At 38.7% G+C, this 18,320-nt stretch overlaps 1 protein-coding gene across 10 annotated transcripts in view; it reads left to right on the top strand.

Annotated features, from left to right (window-relative positions):
- Positions 1–12,047, top strand: part of TFCP2 (transcription factor CP2) — a 49,091-nt gene extending 37,044 nt beyond the window's left edge. For 3 of the 10 annotated variants that reach the window (XR_011440096.1, XR_011440097.1, XR_011440095.1), the window contains 10 exons: positions 283–435; positions 1,524–1,634; positions 1,977–2,065; positions 3,938–3,986; positions 4,366–4,459; positions 5,338–5,428; positions 7,281–7,405; positions 8,035–8,177; positions 9,412–10,004; positions 10,379–10,814. Coding sequence is in view for 6 of the 10 variants with exons in the window: in XM_001504297.5 (XP_001504347.1) it covers positions 283–435; positions 1,524–1,634; positions 1,977–2,065; positions 3,938–3,986; positions 4,366–4,459; positions 5,338–5,428; positions 7,281–7,405; positions 8,035–8,177; positions 9,953–10,004; positions 10,379–10,416 (945 nt within the window). In the remaining 4 variants the exon portion in view is untranslated. Of the gene's footprint in view, positions 1–282; positions 436–1,523; positions 1,635–1,976; positions 2,066–3,937; positions 3,987–4,365; positions 4,460–5,337; positions 5,429–7,280; positions 7,406–8,034; positions 8,178–9,411; positions 10,005–10,378 lie in introns of all 10 variants that reach the window. The other 7 variants (XM_001504297.5, XM_070271431.1, XM_014740851.3 and 4 more) reach the window with 3 other exon arrangements.
- The last annotated feature ends 6,273 nt before the right edge of the window (positions 12,048–18,320 follow it).

Raw genomic sequence — 18,320 nt, 5'->3', positions numbered from 1 at the left:
AACTCTATATTCTCTGAAGCAGTAAATGAATTTAGTTCCTCACAGTAGCTTTTGTTAGCATTAGATCTATACATTTACTTTGTTTACATTTGTAAATCATTTAAGTTTTCCTCATTTCCTCCATTAGAGTGTAAATTGTTCAAGATCAAAAAGAGAGTAAAAGTTTTTTCGTCGGTGTTCTTAATGCTTTTTAAAGGTTTGGCTGTTAGTAGTTGCTCGAAAATGCTGCTGCCTGGTTGGCCATCTAGCAGTGCTGAAACCTGGATGCTGTGCTCTTTTCAGGTGCACTGTATCAGCACAGAGTTCACTATGAGGAAACATGGCGGAGAAAAGGGAGTGCCATTCCGAGTACAAATTGATACCTTCAAGGAGAACGAGAACGGGGAATATACTGAGCACTTACACTCTGCCAGCTGCCAGATCAAAGTCTTCAAGGTATTCCTGGGCATCGTGCTGGTCCTTGGAACTTTTTCCCTCTTCTTTCAATTTTAACATTATTCACCAAGTCAGAAAGTCAACTTGTCTTTTTTCAAAAACTATGAAAACTCAATCTAAGTAGAGTCATTGAAATAATTACTGAGCTGCCAGGTGAAGAAATTTAAACAGGGATGGGCATGGGAGAAGGGGAACTTGAAAAAGGGAGTTAGAAGCAAAAGCATAGATTTTCATTGAAAGTTCTTAAAACCTGTTGAAGTTATAAGTTCTTGTAAAAGCTCACCAAAATTATGAGAAGTTGACATTTTTGGTTACATTCGTACTTGATCTTCATTCCTTATTTTGGTCTTTATTTTTATCACATGGTTAAATGTGTTCTCATTGCAAAAGATTCATGAATCCAGCAGTAGTCAGAGCGCCACACTGAAGCCCCCATTACCTACCACTCATACCCAAATCCCCAGCCTCTCCCCAGAGGTAACCACCGCCATGATTTACTCGTCCCCTTCTGTGCTTTTGTATATACTTGTTCGTAGGGGGAGAAACATATTTTCTTTTCTTTGAAACATAAATAGGAATTATTCATGAATTGTTTTGAGGCTTGCTTTTTTCAATTAACTATGAGCTTTAGAGATCTTTTCAGTAGCTATAGATCTTATTCTTTTTCAACTCCATCAAACATTTAAATTTCCTATTTTCAGACTTAGATGCAATGATGCTCTTGTCTTTTTATCATTATACATACATCTTTGCTTCACATGTGACTCTTTTAAGGTTTTTTTTGAGGAAGATTAGCCCTAAGCTAGCTGCTGCCCATCCTCCTCTTTTTTTCTGAGGAAGACTGGCCTTGAGCTAACATCCATGCCTGTCTTCCTCTACTTTATATGTGGGATGCCTGCCACGGCCCAAGTGGTACCATGTCCGCACCGGGATCCAAACCAGTGAACCCCGGGCCGCCGAAGCGGAACGTGTGCACTTAACCGCTGTGCCACTGGGCTGGCCCCAGTGACTCTTTATGTTTTCATAAGTAATATCGTTGGGTGAAAGGGTCAGTACTTGAGTTTAAAACAAAGTATTTCTAATTTCAGCCCAAAGGTGCAGACAGAAAGCAAAAAACAGATAGGGAGAAAATGGAGAAGCGAACACCTCATGAAAAGGAGAAATATCAACCTTCCTATGAGACAACTATACTCACAGAGGTAAAAGGATTTCTTTTGGTGACAATTTCAGTGAGTGCTTTTTACTTTTAAATGAAAAATCCAGTCATTTTGCAATGTGTACATATATCAGATCATTATGTTGTACACATAATGTTACATACAATGTTAAATGTCAATTATATCTCAATTGAAAAAAAAAATAAAACCATCACTTCTAGCCTGGTCAGAACTTACTTGTCTTGAGTATATTCTCTGTTACCTGTGGGGGCCTCTGAAGAATTAAGATTTACTAATTAAGATGTGCTATTCAATAACAATGTTTTGGTGGCACGCTAGGGTCAAATGCACTTTTGAGTTATCTAAGTTGTCCTTTGTTTTTAGTGTTCTCCGTGGCCCGAGATCACATATGTCAATAACTCCCCATCACCTGGCTTCAACAGTTCCCATAGCAGTTTTTCTCTTGGGGAAGGGTAAGTCTGGAAAATGAAATTGGCTTGTGTTGTCCTAAATATGTGTTCTTTTGTTATTGTTCCATAAACAAGATCTTTCCAAATCAACAGTACTTCTATTTGGTCAGTCTTTGATGGATTTATATGTTAACTGAGGTTTGGATTCTCTTCAAAAGAACTGAAAGAGTTTTATATAGCCCTTTCTCCTCTTCTTCTTTTTCCCTCCCATTAGAAAATAGCTTTTATGATCAGTTTTTAATGATTAAAGGTCTGATTTTTCTAGGCTTTTCACTTCTCCCTATTACTACTCATCTTGTGGTTATTTCACTTCCTGATTGTACTTTCACCAGAGAATGGTCATTGGGAATTGAAACATAGTTGTACAAACACTAAAATCTGTTTTGTTACTTATTAAGACTGATCCTAGGACTGGCAGTAGTTAGCTCAGGGCTAATCTTCTCAAAAAAAAAAAAAAAAGAATGATCCTAACACCTAATTATTATGAATCTTTGATAATTGGGGAAAGAACGTTGAAGGTGATAGCTAAAATGAAGTTTTGGAATTATCTATGGGATGCATTTAATCCTACGTTATTGGTTTTTACCATCAGAGATAATTGAAAGTTGGTACAGATGCCTACTCAAATTAAAATAAGTTGTCTTATAGCTGTAGCATTTAACACGTATTCTAAATAGGCCATATTGAAATTTGAAATAGTTAAGCTACTAAATGTGTGAGTACATTGTTTGGTTGTAATGTTTGTTTTTGAATTTATGTAGGCTCATGTTCAGCCTACTTCTAAAAGTACTTAATTAAGGTAGCTTAAATATTCAAAATGTAACTATTAAGAATAGAAATAGGTAGAAGTTGTAGAAGGAATGGATAACTAGGCCCCAAGATAAGTTAATTACTGCATTTGAATACTGAAGTTGAATTCTGCAGCTAAGTCAAAAAAAGAAATAGAAGAAGAAAAAGATCTTTTTTGAAGAAAAATCACTTACCATTCATATGGGATTATGCAGTCTACTTATAGGCAATTTTAAATAAGATACAGGATTTAAGAGTTGTGGTTTTAAATTTTTTCTCTTCTCTTTGTCATTACTTCATTATTAGGTTCAAATTTTTCTCCCATAAAAACAGTAAGCGTTGGGGAAGAGGGACAATCTATAGAGCAAAAGGAAGTAGAAGGAAAAACCAGGCATGTGGAGACGGCCTTTGGATCACAAATTAGACAGCGCTAATTTCTGAAGCTGCTTTAAAAATAATTGTGTTTTTCATTATAAAAGTGTGTGATCACATTGCATTGCATAATTTTCTTCTAATATTTTTTCCTGTATAAGTTTGTATGTATATTTATATATTTAATATAGTAGTAATACATTGATTACTTTTATATTCTGATATTTTTAGTTTACATTCTAATAAATTTCTTATGTTAAATGTTCTTTACACCATAATATATCTGATCAATTCCAACTTATTAAAATGATTTTGTTTTCAATTTCTCTAATAATAAAAAATGTTGCATAGGCAAGCAAATAAACACCCCTAAGTGTCTGATTTTCAGAGTCACTGAACCTAATATCTGAGAACCAAATTTTTCCCCTCAAATAGCTTTAAATTCGATATAATAAGGGCCTATGCAAAATAAAACCAGCTATCTCGGAGCAGGGGGAAATGTTGCAAATGACATAGTCCGTCCCCCCCCACCCCCTTTAAAGTCTTTAGGTTCAATTAACAGATAATAGAAGTATTGGGTCTAAGAGTAAGCATGTTTTGAGAGAGAGCACAGATTCTTTTAACTCTAGCATAAGAGTCATGAGGATGAAGAATGAGATGATGAACCCTAGTATATGTCATGTACTCACCCTTGCATTTTAAATGTTTCTTTAGAAATGGGTCACCAAATCACCAGCCAGAGCCGCCCCCTCCAGTCACAGATGTAAGTCTGAAGTTAAATGTCAGTTATTTGCAAAGTCTAATAATACTTGGATGACTGTATCAACTTTTAGGGAGTATTCATGCATTCATTAAACAAGTATTTATTGAATTTTATAATGAACCAGATACTGTACTAGGGACTGGAGATAGGAAACCAGTAATGCCGGACCCTTGCATTTAAGGAGCTTACAGTCTAGTGGGGACGATAAGGATGGAATTCCACGGGCATCTTGTATGGTTAGAGAAAGAAGACTGATGTGATATAAACAACTTCCAAGCAAAGGAGGTCTGCTGCGTGTGGGTGTGTTTGGCTGTGTGTTACCTAATGATGTAGCAGATGGGTCTATTTAGTTACCAAAAAAATGCTTTCTCTCTTTCAGAACCTCTTACCAACAACCACACCTCAGGAAGCTCAGCAGTGGTTGCATCGAAACCGTTTTTCTACATTCACAAGGCTTTTTACAAACTTCTCAGGTTAAATTTGCTTGTCCTTTTGTTTTCCCAAGCACAAAACATTCCTTTATATTCTAGGGCCTCCTGGCATCTCTGTGAGGTTTTGTGCGTGTGTGTGAGAGATCTTAGTGCATTTTTCTGATTAAATGAATTTCATAGAGCCCTTTAGACTTTCTCACTAGCTACTGCATCTGTGCTGTGAAATACTTAAAAAGAAAGACTTCTTAGTTAAAACTCACTTTAATTTTAAAATACTTATTATATGCAATACTTTTTAAAATGTATATCCCATACAGTATTTTATCAAGGGGCATACGCAGGTAGTTGGAAATTTTCCCCTTGATATCACTGTTTGTATTTTATTTCCATCTTCTACTTTTATTTAGCACCTTCTGTGTACCAGTTGTGGTAGAATACACAAATGGATAAGGGATACTTTCTGATCATTCATCATCTAGTATCAAAAAATAAACCAAATCAAATCAAAATAAAACCCTGAAAAAAGGGAAACAATTAGTTGTGATGCAGTAGAGAAGTGTGTAGAAAGTGAGGCGTTTGTGGGACGGTCTGGGGTTAGGGAACATGCATGATGCATGAGGTATGTCTTGGAGGATGAGGAGGAGTCTTTTGGTCAGACAGTGGAAGGATATTTCAGGCGGGAACAACTTGCTCATTAGACATCATCAGTATGATGACAGTACATGTGGAGAAGTTAATTGGGTGGGAGTTGAGGTCAGAGACGAAGTAGGGGCCAGGTCGTGGAGAGCTTATACACCATGCAAAAGATTATGGACTGTAACATACTAGTAATGAGTTGTCCTTGTAATAGAGCCCGTTTTAATAGTCACTAACAAAGAGAATCTTTGCCTTTATCACTCATTTTCTTATATTTACTCCAGGGGCAGATTTACTGAAACTAACTAGAGATGATGTGATCCAAATCTGTGGCCCTGCCGATGGAATCAGACTTTTTAATGCATTGAAAGGCCGGTATGTAATTAGTGTTAAAATATCAGTGAGGTTGGGTTTCAAATGGATTTGGATTCAGAGACTCTTCACAGTGCTCTTTGCACAGCTCAGTACATCTTGTCAAAACATTCTTTTTGAATGCCAGCTGTGCACCAAATAAACAAAGATGAAAAATATCTTTTCCTACACTTGATCCAAGGAATTCTCCATGATATCCCATTTTCCATTTCCAGGTAGTTTTTCCTTTCAGTAAATATTCATTGTCTCTATTATGAGCTAGGTACTGTTGCAGGCTCTTGGGATACATTGGTGAGCAAAACGGACAAGGTATCTATTGTCATGGAGTTTACTTTCTAATGGGGAGAGAGGTAAAGGTATAAACAATAAGTGTTTTGGATAGTGATAAGTACTTTGAAGGAAAACAAAACAAACAAATAAATAAAAACAAGGTTGTGGCCTATAGAGTACCCAGAATATGGTCAGGAAAGACCTCTCTGAGGAGGGGATATTTAAACTGAGTTATGAGAAGGATGGAAGCTATGGGGTCATGTGAAGGAAGAGCATTCTAGGCAGAAGGAACAACAGGTACAAAGTCCCTGAGTGAGTTTAACTGGAGAAGAGGTCATTCTCAAGTTTGGATAGGAATTACTTAAGTGTCTGCTTACAAATATTGCTTGTCATACAGAGTAATTTGTAGTCCCTATTTGGGATTTACAATTTCAGATAGGTAGTAGTAATGTTACTGGAACAAAACATACAGGTTAGGTTAATACCTCAGAACCACGTCAGTGACTAAATAGTGGAACAGATAGTGAAGTATTTGTGTTTGGGTGCATGACAAGAGATACTGTATCTACTGGTTGGCTGTAATCTTGGAAAATTTTAAATAAAGAGGTGAAATTCAGGAGTTGATGGCTTGGGGAAATAAAATGGATCTTTCATTTTTTCATGTATGATCTGAAGAGCATTTAGAAATAGGAAGGAATAAGATGATCTGATGAAGAGGTAATTGAACACCGTTGTCTAAGAAGTCAGTACAGAAAAAAGGCTCAGGCTGCTTAGGAAAAGGTAATGAGGGCAAGAAGATTCTCTGGTTTACCATATTGGTGCTTTTCAGTAAAAGGTGTATCTTAAACCTGACCCATAAAACAGTGGCTCACATATTGTGAACATTTCTAACCTTTACATCAAAGGTCACAGACTCAAATGACTACAGAGGACACATGTCAATGAATGACAGATCCGGGGTGTACTGAGGAATGCATGCACCATATGAGGAGAACAGCTGACTGTTTTCTTGTAAAAATAAAGGCCTTGGATTGCCAGGTCTGATTTTTCAAGAAAAGCCAAAAATTCAGAGGTTTATCTGATACCTTCTGTTGGAACTAATTCAGTTTAGGAAAACACACACACACCAATGGGGAGCTAATAAAACATAGCAAATGAGCTGACTGGCCCATGGGCTGCCAGTTTTCAACTCCTGCTCTATAGAATTTTTTTTTAATACAGTAATTTCATTCATTATACAATTTTTTTTTTTTAAGATTGGCCTTGAGCTAACATCTGTTGCCAATCTTCCTCTTTTTTTTCTTCTCCCCAAAGCCCCCCAGTACATAGTTGTATATTCTAGTTGTAGGTCCTTCTAGTTCTGCTATGTGGGATGCCATGTCAGCATGGCTTGAGCAGCGCTAGGTCTGCGCCCAGGATCTGAACCAGTAAAACCCTGGGCCACTGTAGCGGAGTGCGTCAGCTTAACCACTTGGCTACGGGGCTGGCCCCCTGCTCCATAGTATTAATGTAGACTCACCAGTTCTCCCTTAAAATTTGCTTACATGAAAAACGTAAAGCTAACACTCTTTTTTTTCCTCCTTAGGATGGTGCGCCCAAGGCTAACCATTTATGTTTGTCAGGAATCCTTGCAGTTGAGGGAGCAGCAGCAACAGCAGCAGCAACAGCAGCAGAAGCATGAGGATGGAGACTCAAATGGTTCTTTCTTCGGTAGGTCTTTCTGGACTGGCCAGGACAGATGTGGAGAAAGGTGAAGAGATGACTTAGGAGCATGTGTGATGGGAATTTATCAAACAGCAGATTCAGCATTTGCTAGAAATAATGGCAATTGCTAGTGTTTATTGAGTTCCTAATACATGCCAGGCCCGAGGTTCAGCACTTTTGTGTGCTTTCACTTTTTTTTTTCCCTGAGGAAGATTGGCCCTGAGCTAACATCTGCTGCCAATCTTCCTCTTTTTGTATGTGAGCAGCCGCCACAGCATGGCCACTGACAGACAAGTGGTGTAGGTCTGTGCCTGGGAACCTAACCGGGGCTGCCAAAGCCAAGCATGCTGAACTTAACCACTAGGTCCCTGGGCCTGGCCCTGTATCCTTTAATTTTTACAACAAGTATCTCCTCTTTGCAGATGTTATTGTCATTGCTAACATTTAGATGAGGAAAATGAGGCTTAGGGATGTTAAATAACTAGCCCCAGGTCACACAGCTAGTAAGTGGCTGAGCCAGGATTTGAACTCAGGCAGTCTAACTGAGTCGAGAAATGTGAGCATTCCTAGTGATCAGATTACCTTTAAGAGCAGAGAAACTTTGTACTGACGCCGTTGCTCTCTCCCTTTTGCAGTGTACCATGCCATCTATCTCGAAGAACTGACAGCTGTGGAACTGACAGAAAAAATTGCTCAGCTTTTCAGCATTTCCCCTCGCCAGATCAGCCAGATCTACAAGCAGGGGCCAACAGGAATCCACGTGCTCATTAGTGATGAGGTAGATTTTCAGTACAGCTGAATGACCAGACGACAGTGAATGTGTCAGGGCATGTGACAGGAGCAAGAGCAGTTCTACTGGGGCAGAGTGCTCTATTTTCTAGACCAGAGGTTTTCAAATGTTTTTGTTTCCTTGCTTCCTAAAATAATTCTTAAAAACCATGTATCCACTTGCACATTATTAGGTTGACTTAAAATTTTTTAAGTTTAAATAGTTGCAAACCACGTTTCTGGGCATATGACATTTAAAAATGAAATGGGTACTTCGCTATTCTAACTGTGTTACACGTAACCTAAATAGAAGAGTGATTTAATACCATCATCTGTTTAAAAAAATACATGAAGAATGTAAAGAATTTTATCATTTCTTTGTTTCCTTGAACTCATATTTCCATTCATTTCCCCCATAGAATTTTATCTTACCATAACCTATTTTTATGTTTAAACATGTTTTATTAATTACCCTAGCATATTTCTTTGAAACAAAATGTGTTTCAACAAAAAAATTTGTTTCAATAAAAAGTAAAAAATTATTTCTTCTGAATAGAATTATTATAATTATACAATCAATTAAAACAACAAATAAATGTATTACATTTTGTTAAGTAACTATTAAAAATTAAGAAAAAAACTTAATATTTGAGCCAGCTCTGATGGTGTAGTGGTTAAAGTTGGGCACTCTCTCCCCTTCAGAGGCCCGGGTTCATTTCCCGGATGCAGAACCATACCACTTGTCTGTCAATTGCCATGCCGTGGCGGTGGCTCACATAGAAGAACTAGAAGGACTTACAACTAGGATACACAACCATGCACTGGGGCTTTGGGGAGGAAAAAAAAAAAAAAGGAGGAAGATTGGCAGCAGATGTTAGTTCAGGGTGAATCTTTCCCTGCCAAAAAAAAAACCTTATTAGAAGTGCATCTATTAATGAGATGGACGGGATTTTTCAGTTCCCTACCCTCACCCCTGTGCACGATTAATTCATCTATTGATAAATACTGCCTATTGACTGCTAGAATGAAATAGAGTTCAGCATCAATTCCATCCTGCTTTTTTCCCCCAGATATAAGTGTTATGGAACCTTATTCACGTAACTTAATAGACAGGAATGGGTGGAGTTTTGTGATAACAGGATCACTGGGTTTCTTTTGAACTTCTGAGTTATGTGCCAAAAATTACATAGTGATGTTATAAACCATTATTTTGAATCATCTGTCATTTGACATTTTGTGATTAGGTCACTCTTCAATTCTGGCGAAAGGAAAGAATTGGAACCCATGTGACTCACACAAGAGCCGGTTACCCAGTCATTCGAGTTCACATTTGAGTGACACTTTGGCATCCTGGGGCTTTATACTCTGGCCAGTGCATCTTGGTAGCATTCCAGGAGGGTGAAACTCATGCCTTTATCTTATAAAATGGGAAAAAGGAGTTTGAGGAGGGAAAGTGGGAAAGGAAAACTGGAGAGGTTGTCAGGCAGTTTTAGGAAAGAATACATATGGGAGTTGAAGACCTAGAAGTTATTTCTCCCATGTGTGCCTACCTGTGTCTGTGTACCCCTTAGAAAGTCTTGGAGTTAACCCAGGAAAATGCATACTATCATTTTAAGATCACTGTTTTAGACTGCTTAGCTTTTAAAACTTAAAAACTAAACAGGGGAGATAACAAAACAAAGGATTATTTTTCACTTAAATCTAACAGAATAAAAAGCCACATAGTCAACATACATGCAGCAAATCAAAGTGTTTAATAATCAGCAAATTTTCTTGCTTTTTCAGATGATACAGAACTTTCAGGAAGAAGCCTGTTTTATTCTGGACACAATGAAAGGTAATAAAATAATAAGACAAACGCTTCTCTCTAAGGAGTTTAAGCGCTTTTTTCATACTTCTTTGAGGAGAGAGTGAAAGTATCAACCACCATATTTGAGGTAAAGTGACACTATTATTGACATACAAGTGATTATCAGACAGTGTAAGTGATGACTCAGCCGTTCTCTTCCCCCTTCTGTGGACAGATGAAGAAACTGAGGCATGTTGTTTCATAATGCATATTTATTAAAAGTATTCTGTGATAATTAACAAGTATACTGCCCTTTGTCCTTCTCTGTTTTTTTTTCCTCCTCAAAAGAACCGTATCATATTTTTTTCCCTCCTACTGTATTTTAGATGTGACTAAAAATTATTCTCTTTTTTTTTTTACAGCAGAAACCAATGATAGCTATCATATCATACTGAAGTAGGTGTGGGGCTTTCCATCCTGCGTTGCTGCTGCTTCCTTCGCCTCTCGGAAACCCCCTCTTGAAGGGGGTCTTGAACGGAGATTTGAAGGTTTGCCAGGACCAGACCCCTGACTGCGTGTGGAGGGGTCCAGGCCACGGAGGCGGAATCCCAGCTGTCTGTGTTGGCCTGGGCTCTTCTGGCAGACGTAGATTACTGCCCGACGTGCATTTCTGCAGCAGTTTCTTAGTTAACATTTTAGACCCTGTTGTTGAATAGCAACAGAAACTACACATCATTTAGGGTATGTGTAGGGCATAATGATGATGAGAATTGTGTGATGTTTAATGGAAAGATGTTAAATTTTGTGATATGGAGCCATGTAATTTTTTTCTAATATAAAAGTGAACATCTATATTCATCAGACTAGATCCTCAGTCTTTTTTGCATCAAACATACTGGCTTTTTGCCACAACTGCCCCCTGAAAACCTCATCAAAGAGGAGAAATACAGAGATAGAATAGAATTTTTCTTTTGGTTCTCTTGTACTATTATGACTAATAGTAATTTTAGCTAACATTTATTTATTGAACATTTACTTGTATCAGGCAGTGTGATAAATTCTTTAAATGGATTATCTTGTTTAAATCCTCTAAATAATCCTATCTGCAGTAGGTAATAATGATCCCTAATTGAAGATGAGGAATGGAGACGTACGGTGGCTAAGTAGCTTGCTAACTAACAGACAGCTCACAGGTAGTAACACTGAAATCCAAACCCAGGCAGCCTGGCTTTTAACCGCCACCTGTTACTGCCCCCCTTGCCATCGTTTCTCACTGTGGCTCTCCTGGTGAGTAGGAAATAACACTGAGTGAGAACTGAACCATCAACCACTGAAAGGGACGGACCACATCTCAGTAATGGTGAGCAAATCAAGACCTACAAACGCATCATTATCAGGTTCACAGGATTGGAGGTGGTGAAAACTAGGGATTATCTCTAACTCCCCAAATTCACTATTCTTTTTTTTAAGATTTTTAAATTTTTCCTTTTTCTCCCAAAGCCCCCCAGTACGTAGTTGTGTATTTTTAGTTGTGGGTCCTTCTAGTTGTGGCATGTGGGATGCCGCCTCAGCGTGGCTTGATGAGCGGTGCCATCTCCACGCCCAGGATTTGAACTGGCAAAACCCTGGGCCCTGAAGCGGAACACTTGAACTCAACCACTCGGCTATGGGGCCGGCCCCTGCAAATTCACTATTCTTGAATCTCCACCTCAAACTTTATTAATGAGTTAGGCTGACTCCTGCTTCCTCTTTCCCCTCTCTGCATCTTCTCTTGGTATAGGAACTTCTTTTACTCACGTAGTGTTCTTTTATATAAGCTTTACAAGAAATTCATTCCGATCCCATTCACATTCTTACCATGAATTTTTGTTCTTTCTTAAAGAATGATTGTGGGCCTGTGTGTATGTGTGTAAAACTATGGGTCTTCTGTTTTCGTTTGTAAGGTTTTATCCAGAAATCCCTTTACACATTATGTTGCGGTGAAAAAGATTCTGTATTGGATTTGGATCTGTGTGTGTGTGTTTTTAAAGCATTTGATAAAGTTTAAATGTTTTTATACAGAGATTTTTGTTCATTAAAATCAACCTGCAACATGGTCTGATTTCTTTTGGTTTGAAACTGGAAAATTAAGTCAAATGACTTGTTTAAAACTTGGCATATTAGGCCAAAATAATTTTTTAGTGAATGACTATGAGATGTCCTCTTTTGGGGGGACATTTCCAGTTGTGTTAAGTTCCTGTGATTGGTTCTTAGCTTCAGAGAAGTGGGCTCTCTCCTCAGTAGGTTGCTGCTTTTTTTTTTTTTTTCCTATTCTGTCTGTTAGGCTAGGAGGGTGGGACTAGATGACTTTTAAGGTCCCTTCTAAATCTGAATCTGTGACTCTTGTTTATTGCAAATGATACAAATAGAATTCTATTAATATATTTACCATAAATGTACACTTACTAATTTTCACTTGGAGTTAGGGGTGTTTTTTAGGGTAGTCTTCAAGTTTATAGAAATTAGTTTATACAAATGTGTGATCACAGATCCTTAAATTAACCAGAAAATCTTTCAGGCTTTCTTTGGCTCCAAAAAGTATTTATAGTGCTAATGCTATGTAATTGGTAAGAACTGGTATAGTGATAGAACGTTGTGATTATTCAACTTGTTTTAAAAAATTGCATCTGTTCACTGTTGATCCTTTCAATTAAATGAAGATTTTAAACTAACTTCCTTTTGCTGAGGAAGATTCGCCCTGAGCTAACATCTGTTGCCAATCTTCCTCTTTCTGTATGTGAGCTGCTGCCACAGCATGGCCACTGACAGATGAGCAGTGTAGGTCTGCGCCTGGGAACTGAACCTGGGCTGCCGAAGTGGAGCATGCTGAACTGAACTACTAGGCCGTTGGGGATGGCCCTAAACTAGCTTTTTCATTATGAAAGTAATACACAAAGTGATAAATTCAAACAGTAAAGAAAGGTATAACTTTTTCTGTTTACCTCCTGGTCCCACTCTGTAGAGGTAATCATTGCAAAAAAGTTTCTCCCACCATCTCTCTCTCTCTCGCTCACGCACACACACAGCTGGGCTCTTGTAATACTAATGATCTGCAATTTGCTTTCTGTATTTAACATATCTTGAACATCTTCCTATATTAGAATTTATAGTTCTACATCATTGTTTTTTTAAAAAGGGCCATTCTCTATGGATGCTATTTAGGTTAAGTCCATTTGAGCATGTATCTTCATAAGTTTTTTGCATGTATCTCTAAGATATATTCCTAGAAGTAAAATCTGCTGGGTTTTACCTTCTTAACAATGTGATAATTGATATTTAAAATGTAGTAGATGGTCTAAGGTTTCCATTTGACTGAGAGTATATGAGGAGAATAGTTAGATCTTAGGCCCTCCTGAGAAGTGGAGTAGCATCCTATTTGACTTAGTATTGTCTGTACTGTTCCCTTGGAATATAATAGGTTCCATGTAGAAGAATCTGCAGGGGCCAGCCCGGTGGCATAGTGATTAAGTTGGCATACTCCATTTTGGTGGCCCAGGGTTTGTGGGTTCAGATCCAGGCGTAGACCTACACACTACTCCTCAAGCCATGCTGTGGTGCCGTCCCACATACAAAATAGAGGAAGACTGGCATGGATGTTAGCTCAGCGACAATCTTCCTCAAGCAAAAAGAGGAAGATTGGCAACATATGTTAGCTCAGGGCCAATCTTCCTCACCGAAAGAAAACGAAAAAGAATCTGCAGAGTAAAGATAGTGTAAAGATTGTTGATAGTTATTGGGAAATAAAAGGAGGGAGGTCATTACAGGACTCTAAGGATTGAGTAGTAGTCACTACATGAAATGTGGCTATTAAGTAATAAGATTGAGCAATATTACGACCCAATAAGAATGTTTGCTCACATAAATGATTTATTCAAGAAGCCATTTAAAGGGAGGGGAAAGGGAGAGGGTCATATTGTCTGGAAAGAGATTACAGTGCAACAAATACAAGGCAACTAGAGCCCGAAAGACCTGAGGAAGTGAAGTCCACATGAGGGGGCAGACACGCCGAGTCCTGGAAGTCAGACGCTATCAGGGACTGGGCATGCTGTGAGGGTAGAGCATCGTCTCACCACTGTGAGTTGGAGGAGCATGGGGAAGCCTGGCAAGTGAAGAAGGCTTGGCATAATGGAACTAGCCATTTCTAATTTATGCCTAATGAAGGAGTGTTCTGAAAACGTTTTGTATCCCCAGGTATTCTGAGGGAGTCTTTTGTGCAGGGTTGCTGCAGAGATGGGGGCTGTCCTGCAAACTACCGTGAAGGGCTGAATGAAGCTTCAGCATTCGGTTTGGAAAGTAACACAAATTTGGGGTACAAATATTTGAAGTCAGGACTGAGCTGCTCCCTCCTAATGGTAGTACCTAACAATTCCAGATAGTTTGGGGACCGGAGAGCTGAAGATGAGCCATTTTGCCATTTTTCCGAGTTGTTAATTGGCTTCCTTGACCATGGATGGCTCCTCTATAGGAATTTGATCTGTCATGGCCTCTACTGTCTGTTATGAGAACTCCAGTCTCAGCAGGCCTGGCACAAATGCCCCACCAGCTGTGTCATTTATATACTAATTCGTGCAGAGTAATCCTGCATCTTTCTGCTTCTAAAAATGCTCTATTTTCTTAGTTGTGGGCTAAAGCTTGTCTTGCTAGAATATTTATTTTTAGTTTGTGATTAAATTTTCGTTTAATTATACGAACTCCAAGCCTTAAATGAGGCAGAATTTACTACCACTGCAAAATGGAATGAGCTGGAAAAGATGCCCTGTGTGACTTGAGATTAATTCCTTCAGCACCTGTTTTTTTCTATATTGTTAATACTTTATTTCTCCTCCTTGTTTCTTTAATGACCTTGTATTTTATCTTCGACTTTAAACTTCCATCAGTTTCCACATCCTCCTTTTTCTTTCTCCGTCTTTCCTCTTCACTTGCAGATCTCCTGTGTTGTCCCTTACGAACATGGGTCTATTCAACAAGTCACCTTGGAAACTACAACTAAGCCTAGCATTTGCATTCTCAAATTCAGCCATTTAAAAGTTGTGTATAAATTAAATTTTTCAATTGGATTAAAGTCAATTATAAGGGAACTTGTTATTTAAAAAATACTATTATTTATTGTATTATTGTGCTATTTTGTACTGTATGGGATCTTCTGGGACATGAGTAATAACCAGTTTATCTATTATGTGAATCTCTGTTTTCATATATTTGCATAACATGAGGTACACATTCTTCAATTTAATCGCTGCGGATTCCTGTTTTCTTTCTGAGTTCTAATGTCTGATTTTTCATTTAAGGATTTAGTTAATATCTTTCCTTAGACATCCTAGAACTTTACTTCAGACTTTGACTCACCTCCTTTAGGCTTATTAAGCTTGCCCTCTCTAAACTCACCCCTGCACTTGACCCCCTCAGACCTGTTATTTTGCTTTGTTAATTGTGTGTATGTGTGTACATTATGCACATATATAGATCAATTTGTGTATGTCCTTTTTGAAACCTTCTTTGATAAAACACACAGCTTCTTCGTTGTGTGTGCTTTTCAATTGCTGTGGCTCTGTCTTTTTCTCAGATTTGCACACACTGATCTCTTTTGGTTAGTGTAGAATTTGTCACAAAGAGGTGCCTGTCTCTCTAGATCTGGATTGTAATTAAATGTAAATCAGTAAAGTAACATACAACTTCAGGGCTTAATCTACAAGTTCTGTATCAGAAAAACAAATACAATGTCTTAGTTTTATCTTAACTCTTTTTCTCTAAGAAGCTCGGCACAGTGTCCTCTGACGTATTATCCCACGGAGGGCGTATTCTTGTTGATCTTTTGGTGGTAAAGAGTGGTTGATACAGTGTATACTTTGGTGTCAGATAAACAAATCTCAGATCTTGCTCTTGCTGGATGTGACCTTGGACAAAAAAATCTCTGTAAACCTCAACTTTCTCATCATAAAAAGGAGATAATACTTACTTCATAGGATTTGGGGGAGATTTAAAAGGATAATGAGTATAAAATAGTTATTTTTTACTTAATACACTTATTGAGTTGTTCAATAAATTCAGGATACTACTGACTACAAGATCACTCTTCGTGTAGACATAAGTGCAGACAGATGTGTAGACACCACCCAGGACATGAAATGGGACCTTGGTTTTCACTTGTGCCTGCTGTTCGTGACTGTATGTCTTTTCTTCCTATTCTGCTTTGACTTTTTTGTCCCCCAAACACACCACCTATCCGTGATTCGTGTATTCTGAGCTGGTCCATGCATATGTTGCAGCATGATCTGGAACAAAGCAGGAGCATTTAGAATTGGACATCCAATGTTATTATTTACATGTTAATTCCTCGCGGCATTTCTTTTCATTTTTCTCTGTAGTTTCTATTCTACTGCCCTCGAGCGTCCGTTACCTTCTACCGCATTTGCCCTCCATAGAGCCTGCTTAGACTGGAGGCAGAATTGCAGTTATTATGGACCAACTGGCATCATTGTCATAACTTACCTAGGGATTCTATCAAGACAATGAAATATGGTGAACAAGTGACTCTATGATAAGTAGTTATGATGTTTGTTAGAGGTCAAGATGATCTTTCGACTGATCTAGAGCTTATTGCCAAATTGGATTCTGCTATCTTCTCAAAGGATGTGCTAACTTTGTTCTGCCTATCTTCTAGTTTGGTATCATTACCCAACAAAGCCTGGGCATTGAGGCTGATGGTACCCTGCTGAATTTCCATGACTGCCCAAACTCTGGATGTGTAGGCACATGATATACTTTTTTAGTCTACCCAACATGGCCTTAGGCTGTCTTTTGATTACTCAGCCCACTGATTCTACAGTGGTCTGGGGCCTTCTCTTCCTTTTTGTCTTGTGTGTGTCCAGGGAAAACAGAATCATGAACATTTACATAGCACTGACTGTGTTGTAAACATTTTATACTATATTAACTGTTTAATCTTCACAAAACCCTATGAGATACCCATTTTATAGATGAGGAAGCTAAGGCACAGGGAAGTTATGCACCTTGCCAAGGAGTCACACCACTGGTGAGTGGAGGAGTTGGGGTTTATATGCAGTCCAGCTGGCTCCAGGATCCATGCTCTTGATCACGTTATATCACCCCTAAATTTCAGCAGATAGGGAGATGAACAGTACATGGTACCCTAAGGATGGCTTTTTTGTGATCTGCTGCTTTTTCATTTTGCAGTGTTGTTTTCTAGCCTCTTAGAGTCTCCGATGTCACCCAGGGGAAAGGACTAGGACTCATAGCATTTTTTCCAAGCCATCCAAGCTCTCAATTCTAAAACTGAGATGACTTGGTAGCCAGTAGATCTGGCGCCATAGTTCTTGGTTGCAGTGAAAGTGCACCAGGCTTTAGAATCAGCCTAAGCTGAGTTCAAACCCTGCCATCCATCCATCCAATAAATATCCAGTAAATATTTACTGAGTCCTAACTGTCAAATACCAGGTTTGTTCTGAGTGCTGAGGATAAGTAAACAAACCATACCTTGGTCTCATGGAATTTAGTAAAGTGAGAGAAGACTGAAAAGCAAATAAATATATGTCAGGTGGTAAATGCTAAGAAGAAATTAAGGCAAGGGGATAGAGACTAAGGGGAAGCACCATTTTAGAAATATGGTTAGGGAAGGTCTCTGATAAGGGGACATTGGAGCAAATATCACGTGAGGGAGTATGTGGCTAGCTGATGAGAGCGTGATTGTCCTGTTGAAGGGACTGCAAGGAGGCCAGAGGGCCAGTGTAGTTAAAGCAGAGTAAGGGAGGGGAAAAGAAAAACAAGATGACAAGATAGGGCGGGGGTTGGTGGGGCAAGAGGATACACCTACATCTTACAGGGCCTTATAAGGTCAAGGAAGAGACGTGTACTTCTATTCTGAGTGAGATAGGAAACCAAGGCTGGGTGTCCTTGGCAAATGACATATAAATTCTGAGTCTTCGTTTTCTCCATCTTACAAGTGAGTTGCAAAGTTGTGAAGATCACAGATCATGTAAAAAAATTTTTGAAAGAAAACACAAACCAACGTGTCAATACATATTGACATTGCTTGTATTTTCTTCTCTACACCTTGGGCAGGCTGCAGCAAATTATGCTGTTTAAGATCCCACGAGCGAGGATAAGGGGACATGAGAGTGTGGCCTGGAGAAAGGAAAGGTGGAGCTTTAGAGGAGAATTCGTTTAATCATTGAAGATCTGTAGTTGAGGGTCTCCCCTCTTCCTCTTCAAAAGGCTGCAGCGGCGCCAAACTCGCTTTCCCAGGGTCCGCTGCAGCAGAGACACCGCCTTCTGAGCCCGCTTTTCGGCGAGTTTCGGCTTTGTGCC

The sequence above is a fragment of the Equus caballus genome, chromosome 6 (genome assembly GCF_041296265.1).
Source record: "Equus caballus isolate H_3958 breed thoroughbred chromosome 6, TB-T2T, whole genome shotgun sequence".
Classification (NCBI taxonomy): Eukaryota; Metazoa; Chordata; class Mammalia; order Perissodactyla; family Equidae; genus Equus; species Equus caballus.
The sequence above is the reverse complement of the archived record's forward strand: the minus strand, read 5'-3'. Positions and strand labels throughout refer to the sequence as shown.